Genomic DNA, 12,393 nt, shown 5'->3' on the forward strand with positions numbered 1-12,393 from the left:
TGCTTGTGCAATGGGACACACTATTGATTGAAGCAACTTTATCCCAACAACTAAAGAACCTTCAAAAACGTCAGTACCTCAGGAATTGTGTATAGAAACTGAATTGCACAGCACTTTGAACTACAGTGAAAGTGTTGTGACTTGCAGGAATATAGTTGATATTCCCCATGAAGAACTGAAAGCTGAGTTGCCCCATGAAGGTATTGGTGACATGCAAAACGTTATGAAATGGGCAAATGACAATCTTGTCAAATCAGACTCAGCACCAAACTTCCAGAACATATTAAGGCAGGTTTCCTATGTCTAAATGTATGACCTTATTTCCCAAACCCTGTGTGATATATTAAATGACAGAACTTTGGGCAGGGCTTGGTTGCAAAGGAGAAGCCTTGTGGCAAATGTGGTAAAGCCACCCACAACTGTGTTGATTGTTCCTCTTCCTCCAAAGTGTGTCAACTGCACTGGGCATCACCCTGTCTGGAGTTGGGACTGCAGTATTTTCCTTGAAGAACGGAAGATCCTGGAGATCAAAATGACAAAGCAAATCTCATATGATGATGCCTTCTTTACTTCCGTTCTCAAATAGCCAGGCCAGAAAACTGATGCTGTTACACAAATTGAAGTTGCTATTGTCAGCAGTAGTACTTGTGTTTGTCAATGCACCTGGGATGCTGCAGTTCCTTTGAAGTCCACCCCCTTCCCTCCAGAACTATAGAAAAGGCCATGGTTGCTGACATTGTGGAGCTTCTGCCCCCTCCAAAGGTCAAGTCTTGTCCGCCGTCCAGTGTTGTCACTACTGTTACCACTTACGATGTTGTGGCCTCAAAGCCTCCTCAGACAAAAAAGTTAAGTCAATGGCAAAGAATTTCCCACTGACGGATGTCAATGCCATCCTATCTGACGTCTCTATCGAATCTTCTTTGGAGGCGATGGACCTCGATGTTGAACTGGGGCAATCATCTCTTACCAAGGCATCCTCCACCCATTGTGATCTGCCCTCCCCAGCAGGAAGTCAGGATGAAGGTGCTACCCCCATGATAGATGGTTCCCATCCTCCAGTGGATCATTAATGGGTGCAGGACACATATGGAGGAACTATAACTGCTAGCATGGGAATGCCCTCTGTGCCTGTGTAGCCCAGGGCTATACCCTTCACCGAAAGGATGACTTGACTGGAGACAGGGCCAAGGGAGGGATTGTTGTGTTTGTCAGTAACGAGCATCACTCCTCTGATCTCTTCCTGGCTACCAATCTGCAAGCAGTTGTGAAAATTCAGGGTTGCCAGAGGATCACTGTTTGCTAGCTGTATATACCTCTGTAAGATGCAATAAACTCAAAGATTCTCATAGATTTTGTGGACCAAGTCCCGTTACTATTTCTCCTACTGGGAGACTTCAATGCCTATCATGTGGCTCAAATCACCGGCATCCACACTGGCTACTTGCCCTTGCAGTCAGGTTTTGGAGAGCCTCATGACATCTCATGAGCTGTGCCTCCTCCACACAGGTACTCACACTGATATCTGTACTGCTATGGAGTCATTCTAAGCCATCAACCTCTTTTTCTGCTCTCCAGCTCTCACAATCTCTGTTCAGTGGATCATTGATGACCTTCATTCCAGGGACCACATCCCACTTCACATCAACGTACCGTTGGAGTGTTACCTGAAGAGAAGCCACCAAAATGGATGGTCAGCAGGGCTAACAGGATGCTGTTCAACCAGCTGGCTGTGTTTGAACATCATAACAGCATCCAGATATGGGTAGTCCACATCACACGAGAGTGTTAGTGTTATCGTGCCGCTGACTTATCCATCCCAAAGTCATCAGGTTACCTTAGCAGGCAGATGAATGCCGTTCAGCAAACCAGGACAGGCGTGTGGCTCTTCGACGATTTAAATGCCACCTGACTGTAGACAACCTCGTAGCCTTTCAAGTCACAATAGCTAAGGCTCAACAGGTAATTAAGAAGAACAATAAAATGTCATGGCAAGCGTTCCTGGACACCATCGACCGTTCCACTTGTTTTATAAAAGTATGGGGAGTCATTGGGAGGATTTCTGGTAAATGCAGTCATTTACCAATAACAGCAGTGCTGAAACAGGAATGTCTCCGAACAACACCCACAGACATCGCTCAGATGCTGGCCGAACATTTTGCAAAAACTACTGCCAATGCAGGTGTTTCGTGACTGTAGAGAGGGGCAAGTTGGACTTCAGATCCAACAGTTCTGAGTCCTACAACTCCCCTTTATCCATGTAGAAGCTGGTATCTGCCCTGTGTAAGACTCATGACACTGCGCCCAGTCACAACCGAATCTAGCACTACATGCTTCGACATTTACCAGTGGCGTCAAAGGAAATCCACCTTGAATGTTTTAATCCTGTGGCAGACAGGCAACTTTCCCAACTCACGGAGGGAGGCAATTCTGATACTTCTTCTCTAACCAGGAGAGGACCTCAGGTATCCCAGTAGTTACCAGAATATCACCTTAATGAGCTGTGTAGGTAAGACACTGGAGTGAATGGTTAACCGTCATCTGGTCTGGTTGTTAGAGATCAGGAAACTCCTTAGTCACCCTAGTGTGGATGCCAGTGACTTCAGTCCACTGTTCACAACCTGACCCTAGAGGCAGTTATTGAACAGTCATTCCTACATAAACATCACTGTATTGGCATTATCTTTGATATCAGTAAGGCACATGATGCTACTTGGAGACACAGTATTCTCACGCAAGTGTATCAATGGGGCTTTCATGTCCACCTTTCCTTCTTCCTGTGGTCTTTCCTGTCTCAGTGGTTTTTTAGGACTTCGGTTGCTGACACATTAACCGTTTTGAGCAAGAGAATCCCTCTTTGCTATAGCCATAAACAGTATTGCATCTCCAGTAAGTAGTTCTGTACAGTGCTCCTTATTTGTGAACTATTTTAGTGTTGACGCACAGAGCAAAGAATTTAGTAATCTATGTGAAGGCATGGATACTTTAAAGACTTAATTTGACACTCTAAATGGTAAAGTTGAAAATTTAAAGTTAGATTTAAAGAAGGAATTAAGTAATTCTTTAAGCATTCAGGTAGATCAAATGTTCGCTGAATTCAACCAAAAACAGACTAATAATTTGCAGAATTTAACAGAAAAGTTAGAATTGAATATTGAGAAAAAATATGATAGTGTATACTTAGACATTAATGAGAAGTTAGGATCATTGGATGATGTATGTAATGCTCAGTTTAACGCTGTAAAGCGAAGATGGTATACTTTGAAGGAGAGCATTGATAAGCATAACGAATTAATGCCTGTCATTCAGTCGCCCCCCCCCCCCCCCCCCCCACACACACACACACACACACACACACACACACACACACACACACACACACACATTCTCTCTCTCTCTCTCTCTCTCTCTCTCTCTCTCTCTCTCCACCCCACCCCTCCTGCAATAAACTGATGTGATAGTATTCCATAAAAATTATGTATAGAACTCTATTGCTATTAGTTACTAATTTTTCATCTTGAAGCAATATTAAGTTAATTGAATGGTTTCATATCTTGTATTTTTTTAATATTGTAGATAGATCACTGGCTGACTTTCAGCAGTGGTCCACTGCAATGTGAACGAGATTTCCAAAAAGCTGTTCTGTATCTGGATAACATTCTTGCACCTTCCACATACTTGGTTGGAAATAAAGTCTCTCTAGCTGACTTCGCTGTGTGGGGAGTTTTACATGGTAAGCTGCAGTAAGACCACCTTGCTTTATCAAGTGTTCCACTGTTACTGTGTATGTTCATCAGGAATACCGTACAGGCAGAAACATGCAAATATCAAGTAATTCTAGTGCAACTTAAGATAGTGATTTCAAATGTAACTAGAGTTTTACTTTGACATGTAAGGGATATTTGTAAACCAATTTCAGAGTGTTGAGAAAATATATATTTTTTAGTTGGACTAACTGACACCATACTTGCTTAAAACAGAAAAGAAAAATTTTAAGGACTTAAATGTCTGTAAAGCACCCCAATGTGCACAAAAAATATAATGAAGTTTACTACCAACAGTACATAATTGACATTAAAAGAAAGCTTATACAATTACAGTATAAGATTAATAGAAGTAGTGTTGTCTCATGTATTGCATTTTTGAGTTGTGTCTGTTCTTGCCAGGATGTGATATGTCTCACTTTGCGCCCACAGTTGATATCCTTATACTTCCTAAGAAATTTCTGTGCCATTTCTTGAAATGTTTCCTTGTCTCTTTGTGAATTCTTTTCATTATTGCTACAAATACTTCAAATCTAAAAGAAATCAAATTTCTAGATCAAAAAAACACTTCGTTTAAGTTTTGTTTCTGATGATTCCAGATTTGTTTCACAAATATATTTAAAACAGTCAATATCTTCTGAAAAAGCCTTCACAAATTATTTTATTAATCCCAGCTTAAAGGGAAATGGAGCAGGATTACTTTTTTGGGGGGATAACTAAAATGTTGTGGTCCCAAATTCATTATAGATGGCCGTTCATTTTTAATAAAGTGCTTGCCTGTGTCACATATGTTCTATACACGTAGAAACAAAAATATTGTGTATAACTGTATCGTCTAAGAATCCTGTAAATAAATTTCAAATCACCACATATCACACATCAGAGATACATGTATAAAACTGTGGACTGACAGTCTGCAACTCAGCATCTCCGCTATATAGTGGGTAGCAACTTCCTTTTTATAATATTGTTACATTCCATCTTGGATCTTCCATTGTTTGATACAGAAGAATAGATTGCTACTCGCCGTAAATATGACCCGTTGACTTGCAGAGAGGCACAATGACAAGACTTTTACACAAAGCAAAGAAACCTACATGAACAGCAATCTGGAGTAGGGTGGGGAAGAGCAAGGTATAGCAGGATACGGTTGGGGGAGGAGAGAGAGAGACGAGCAATGTCAGGAGAGGTGTGCAGGGACTAGATGGCAGACTGACAAAACCTGTCAGGCTGATCATTGGGCGGAAGGGAGGGGGGGGGGGGGGCAGGAGCAGGGAAGGGGAAAGAATGTGCAAGTGCACTGGAAAGGGTGAAGGGAAATGATAAGAGAGGTGGTGATACAGCAGTGGGGGCAGAAACTGTTGGGTGGAGGATGTAGGGACAGTAGGTTACCATAGGTTGAGGCCTAGATAATTTTTATTGGAGAGGAGAATGTGTTGTAAGGTTAACTCCCATCTGTGCAGCTCAGAAAAGCTGGTGGTGGAGGGAAGGACCCAGATGGCCCAGTTTGTGAATCAGCCTTTGAAATCAAGCATGTTACATGCAGTTGAATGTTATGCACAGAGGCCTACTTTCAGGGTGCACCCTGGGACAACTGGGTATTCTGGGAAAAACCCAGAAATTTTTTCATGCGGGAGAATACTGGTAAAAACCCTGGAATTTTTTAGAATTCCGGGAATTTTTCATTGTTTTAGTTTTCAGTTAAATTTTTGTAATTTTGGCTGGTAAGAACTGATACTTTAACAAAGAATTTTACTATATCCCGGAACTGCAAATAATGCTGCAGCAATAAAACATAAAAGTGAGAAAGAAACCAAAATAAAATGTAAGCCGCAAAGGAAAAGTGTCATATACAACAACAAAACACAATGCATACACAAGCGTCTGCAAACAGCAAAATGTGTTAAAGATTTTAGGACAAAGACTCTGCAATACTTCATAACAACAAATTGCTTCTGATCAGCGTGACGTCACAAGTACTTACATTAGGTTTGTTTTAGCAGTTGCCAGCGAGCTCATGCGCATGAGCAGTGGATTTGCGTATGAGCAGTACAGTCTCCCGTTTCTTGGTGCTTGAAGTGGGGCTGTTGGCTGTACCAGCAGTAGTAACAAGCTCCCAAATGCTGCCTGGAAGAATTTTTCTTATGCCCCCAAGCTTCTCCACGAGACCCATATTCACATTTTGTGATTTGCCATTTCTTCTTTCTTTAGAACTCTCACGTCAAACAAAAATAAAACTGATTTCTGTGGCAAGGAGCTATCAAGTGAATTAAAATACATTCACATAATTATGGAAGGCTAAAATATATATAATACATTAAAATCAGATAATTGTGAGACCTTCAAAGAATATTTTGAATGTTGACGTGTGACTATCAAATTTCACGGCTACGCATATACTGCCGCAATTGAGCAGTCATATCTTGGGAACTGCACAGTCTAGACGAGTGTGAATTGCTTTGCTTTGTGCCTACTGCTACGTCTCAGAAGTTGGCATTACAAATAAACAAATTAGTCCTTTGTTTCTGATACTAGTTTTCATTGAAAGTAGTGTGATTATCTGCTATTTTTGTAGTAAACTGACTTCTATTGCTTTTTATACATAAATAAAATGACTAAGTATAAAAGTAACTTCAAGAAACCCAAATTTGTGGGTACCAGATGTGAGACCTGCATTTTCTTCTGAAGTACTTGAAAACACGTGTGCTAGCACTGAAGGAAACCACGACAATGTTTCTGAAGTGACCACCCCCACTTGTCATCAAGAAGGAAAGTAACTTTAGAAACCGGTGACACTGATAAAAGTAATGATATGGACAACATCATTATTGATCTGCAAATCCTTGCACAAGTTCTTTCTGAAACTGTCTCTTGCTGTCATTGTGGTGGTGAAGTTAAACTTTATGAGGATGTTGGAGCTAGAATAGGTGTTGTGTCTAAATTAATTATTAAATGTCAGAAGTGCAAAAACAAAAAACATTAATGTGAGACTGTTCTGTGGACTTCGATGCATTGATGAAGGTGCAAGGGCTGGTAATGTTCTCCGCACTGTGTTGAATTTGCCAAAACCACCTTCTAGGTATACGAAATATGTAACAGCAATTGCGGACTCTGTAAATGCTGTGGCTGAAGATTCAGTGGTTGCTGCTACATCAGAAGCTGTTCAACAAAATGAGGATGACTCAGATATCAGAATTGCTGTGGATGGAGCCTGGCAAAAGTGTGGGTTTAGTTCTAAAAATGGTTTTACATCTGCAATAAGTATTGACACTGGAAAAGTTTTGGATTTTAAAGTTCTTAGTAAGTATTTCATGGCAGTACAAAACAGTAAGCCATATGAGGTTCCTATACAAGAGTGTGAGTGTTTAGGACATGTCAAAAAAAGGATGGGAACACGTCTGCGTAACCTTTAACCAAGTGGGGTAACACAAAACTGTCTGATGGCAAGACAATAAAATGTGCTAGAAGTACTCGAAAACACATGTGCTAGCAGTGAAGGAAACCACGACAATGTTTCTGAAGTGACCTCGCCCCCCCTAGTGCTTCAAGAAGCAAAGTAACTTTAGAAAAGTTACAAAGTAATTGATGAATTACAGGAATATTATGGGAAGGCCACTAGAGATAACTGTGAGAGTTTAGAGAAGATGAAAAGAGCAGTGTGGAGCACTTTCTTTCATCAAATATCAACTGATGAAAAGCCATATCATGCTTTGTGTCCACTTCCACCAAACACTTGGTATAAATATAGGCAAGCTGAATTTTCTGGCACCCTGTATGAATTTACACATAAACATTCTCTTCCTTTGGCATTAATGGAGGTAATCAAACAGAGACTTGGCAAATCCTGAGCTACTAAAGAAGTGTTTACATGGGAAGACCCAGAATGTGAATGAGTCCTTCAATAATGTTGTGTGATGCCATGTGCCTAAAAATGCGTTTGTTGGCCTTATGACTCTAAAGTTAGCAGCGTCTGATGCTGTAATAACTTTTAATGGTGAGAACTATGAAAAACGTTAAGGTTCTAGAGAAGTTAGGGGTAAGATTTGGACAGAACACAACTAAAGGACTGCGGGAACTGGATCAGCTTCGTGTATGTGAAGCAGAGTTAGCTACTCAGCAAATGAGAAAAGGAGCGGGCAAGCACTGGGCTGTTGTGACACTGAAGAAGACACAGACTATGGGCCAGGGCAATTCCAGTGCATAAAAGATGCAGAAATGTAATTCTGTGTAAGAATTTGTAATAAAGAAAGTTTTAAACCTCCAATATGTCTGAACTACATTTTCTGCAATAAACAGGGTGTGTACGACCTGGGAGATCCAGGAAAAACCCAGGAATTTTTTCGTCCGAGAGAAAACCAGGATAAACCCGAGAATTTTTTAGAATTCCGGGAAGTTTTTGTTGTTTTAGTTACCAGTTAAATTTTTGTGATTTTGACTGGTAAGAACCAATACTCTAACGAAGGATGTTACTGTATCCCGCTTTTGCAGAATAATACTGCAGCAACAAAACATAAACAAGAGCAGGGGGGGGGGGGGGGGGGGAGAATACTTAAGTCGCAGAGGAAATGCACCATATACAACAACAAAACACTGTGCTCATTCAAGCGTCTGCCAACCAAAATGTGTCAAAGGCTTTAGGAAGAAAACGCATTGCTTCCTAACAACAAATTGCCTCCAATGAGCATGACGTGACAGCTGTTTACATTAGATTCATTTGCAGTTGCGGGTGGGCTCTTGCGCGTGCGCATTTGAGTCACGTGTGAGTAGTACCTTCTCCCGCTTCTGGCTACAGATGTGTGGCTTGGCGCCAGTATCTAAATTGCTCCAGTTCGGAAATCGTAGATCCAGGGCTGATGCACATAGCAGTCTGAGTTGTAGTGGGGAGGTGGGTTGTCTCTACGTGACCTGTGTTTACGTTTAGTGATTTTGCTGTTTCCTCTTCGGTTATTGCTCTCACATTAAATGAAAACAAAAACGATTTCTGTGGCCGGGAGCTACCAAGTAAATTAAAATACATTCGCATAATTACGGAAGGCTAAAGTATGTGGTTAGTTTCAGGTTTTATTTACACCTTTCTGACAGTCAAGCATTAATCGCCTTGCAGAACAATGAAGTTATTTTTGTCTGTTTGCTAAAGAGATTTGGCTTTTTATTAATCTTTTGCGCTGAGGCAGTCGATTTATTTGAAACGAAGTGTTTAATTTCACACTATTGGCTAGTTTCAACTGTGCGCATGCCAAGTGCATGTTTTCCATCTTCTAGCTCGTATGGCATTATGCCATAATAATGAACCGAACGTGAGATAATAGACTACTGGTGCTCAAGAAAATTCTACAGTGCCTAGGAAAAGTATACTGTCACTTAACACGGAAAAACTGTATTTTAAACTGGGAGAAAGTGTATTTTCATCCGGGAAAAATCCGGGAATTTTATTTCCATGTCCATGTATACACCCTGAATAAATGACCCATTTTCTGATGATTGTTGTCGTTGTGGTCTTCAGTCCAGAGACTAGTTTGATGCAGCTCTCCATGCTACTCTATCCTGTGCAAGCTTCTTCATCTCCCAGTACCTACTACAACCTACATCCTTCTGCATCTGTCTATTGTATTCATCTCTTGGTATCCCTCTACGATTTTTACCCTCCACGCTGCCCTCCAATACTAAGTTGGTGATCCCTTGATGCCTCATAATATGCCCTACTAACCAATCCCTTCTTCTAGTCAAGTTGTGCCACAAATTTCACTTCTCCCCAATTCTGTTCAATACCTCCTCATTAGTTAAGTGAACTATGTTGTGACTTGGCAAGACAGCCAAGTCACTATGAGAGGAAGCCGAAAGGCACGCGCTTAAGCTCACGCAGGCTGGCGCGAGGTCTGGAACAGTTAAGGGAATTAATAGTAGCAAATAAAGTACGTAGTTGATGTAATACTTAACTTTAATCCATAAGTGGTGTACATCGGTCTGACGGTACAGGCATCACAAGTTAAATATCTATTGATAATGGCGCCTTGCTAGGTCATAGCAAATGACGTAGCTGAAGGCTCTGCTAACTATCATCTCGGCAAATGAGACCGTATTTGTCAGTGAACCATTGCTATTAACGTCGGCTGTACAACTGGGGCGAGTGCTAGTAAGTCTCTCTAGACCTGCCGTGTGGTGGCACTCGGTCTGCAATCACTGACAGTGGCGACACGCGGGTCCGACGTATACTAACGGATCGTGGCCGATTTAAAGGCTACCACCTAGCAAGTGTGGTGTCTGGCGGTGACACCACATTCCTCCCCCGCAAATCGGCGAACGGTTGTGTTATAAGGCTTCCGCCCGCCGTGACGTACGCGACGAGGTGGGGAGCCAAACAACAGGCGAGGCTGTGCCACCCGTATCCGGCCGTTCAGTCCGAGGGGAGCTAGGAAACGCCTGAAAACCTAGTCCAGGGTGCACGCCAACATGCGGTGTATGCGCCCGTAGATAGACAGGAGGGGCCAAAGGGTCGACCTCCATCGCGTCGGGGTACCCGACGGGCGAAGACGACATCTGGTCAGGAGCGGGCAAGAGTTCCATGTCGGAGGACAACTGGTCACGGGAAGCGATCGGCGGCGCGTGACCCTGGGAGGCGCTTGGCGGCTGCAGCAAAGCATCCACTGCGGGCGTCGCCGGCGGGAGAACAGGCGGCGGCGGCGCGTCGCCATGGGGCAAAATGGAAGGCAGCGTCGGTAACACTTGGGGATGAGGCGAGCCAGTAGATGGGTCCCGAGGGCGCTGACCGGACGGCAGCGTCACTGAAAGCAGACGGGGAGCGGCAGAACCCGTGCGACAACAGAGGCGCAGCTGATCGAGACACCGACGCACCTCACCAGAGGCCCCCAAAACCAGATACATAGCGCGGCCGAGACAGCGAAGAATGCGCCCTGCGAGCCAACGCCGTGAACCACGATAGTTGCAATAGTATACAACGTCGCCCAGAGCAAAAGCAGGCGTCTGCCGCTGCACAGTAACCTGATGCGGCGGATGCAGCAAAGACATCAAGGTTCGATGAAGACGACCGTGGAGCAACTCAGCCGGCGAGCGACCATCTCAGGGCTGAGAGCGATACGTGGACAAAAAGAGCAATAACGCGTCCTCCAGAGAATGCGACTCTTTCAACTTCAACATCTGGGACATGAAAGTCCTGACCAAACGTTCAGCGGCACCATTTGACTGAGGCGAAAACGGTGCGGACGTCAGATGTTGAATACCATTGGCCTTGCAGAATGACTGAAATTCTGCGGACATGAATTGTGGGCCATTGTCGGAAACAATAGTCTGTGGAAGACCTTCAATGCAAAAGATAGCGGTTAACGCTTGGATGGTGGCAGATGACGTCGTGGAAGACATCCGGACAACAAAAGGAAAATTACTGAATGAATCGACCACAAACAACCATCTAGCATTCCAGAATGGACCAGCAAAATCAATGTGTAAGCGTTGCCAAGGGGAAGTGGCTTTCGGCCACGCAAAGAATTTCCGCGGCGGTGCAGACTGTTGTTCTGCACACGCCATGCAAGAAGAGCACATATTCATAATCGCAGCATCGATTCCGAACCAAGTACAGTGCTGACGAGCAAGTTGTTTTGTTCGCACTATACCCCAATGTCCTTGGTGGAGAAGCCGTAAGACAGAGGACTGTAACGAACGTGGGACCACGACCCGGGACTGATCATTATCAGAATGCAACAGCAAAACACCACGTCGAACAAAAAGTCTCTCCTTGTGAGCAAAAAATCGGCGAACCAACGGATCCTCGATCTGGGACTTTGACAAGGGCCATTGCGTAGCAACAAAATGCAAAACGGTAGCAAGGACAGGGTCAGCAGCCGTGGCTGTAGCTACACGACGAAAATCAATCGGAAACGATTCGACCACGTCATCGGTTTCCGAATCAATGAACATGCAAGCAAGTTCGGAAGAATCGAATGCTCTATCCTCAGCAACAGGCAAACGGGACAACGCATCAGCATTGCCGTGCTTAGCAGTGGACCGATACAAGATATCGTAGCGGTACTGCGAGAGGAAAATAGACCAGTGAATGAATTTCTGCGCTGTACGTGGAGGTACAGGCTTGTTCGGATGAAAAAGCTACGTCAAGGGTTTGTGGTTTGTGATGATGGTAAAGTGACAACCATACAAGAAATCATGAAACTTAGTAACACCAAATACGAGAGCCAAAGCTTCTTTCTCGATCTGTGAATAATTTCGTTGCGCAGACGAGAGCAATTTGGACGCAAAGGCAATAGGGCGATCATGCGATCCATCTTTGTGTGCAAGCACAGCACCGATCCCGAAATCCGATGCATCTACCATCAACAAAAGGGGTTTCTGGGGATCGAATGGCGTAAGGCAAGTAGTGGAAAGCAACGCCGATTTCAACTGGCGAAAGGCGCGTTCGCATTCCGTCGTCCAGACAAACGGAACACCTTTACAGCGTAAGCGATGAAACGGAGCTGAAATGGAAGAGGCATGTGGCACATATCTGTGGTAATAAATAATTTTTCCCAGCACACTCTGTAGCTGCTTCAAATTCTGCGGCGAAGGCAAGCCTTGTATGGCACGGAGGTGCTCGGGACTGGGATGTATGCCTTGGGCATTGATT

The 12,393-nt window shown here is 43.6% G+C and overlaps 1 protein-coding gene across 1 annotated transcript in view; it reads left to right on the forward strand.

The window, feature by feature from the left end:
* Window positions 1-12,393, forward strand: part of LOC126471404 (bifunctional glutamate/proline--tRNA ligase) — a 252,116-nt gene that overhangs the window by 51,142 nt on the left and 188,581 nt on the right. The window contains exon 3 of the mRNA XM_050099536.1: window positions 3,574-3,730. Coding sequence (XP_049955493.1) covers window positions 3,574-3,730 — 157 coding nt within the window. The remainder of the gene's footprint in view (window positions 1-3,573; window positions 3,731-12,393) is intronic.

The sequence above is a fragment of the Schistocerca serialis genome, chromosome 1, assembly GCF_023864345.2.
Source record: "Schistocerca serialis cubense isolate TAMUIC-IGC-003099 chromosome 1, iqSchSeri2.2, whole genome shotgun sequence".
NCBI lineage: Eukaryota > Metazoa > Arthropoda > Insecta > Orthoptera > Acrididae > Schistocerca > Schistocerca serialis.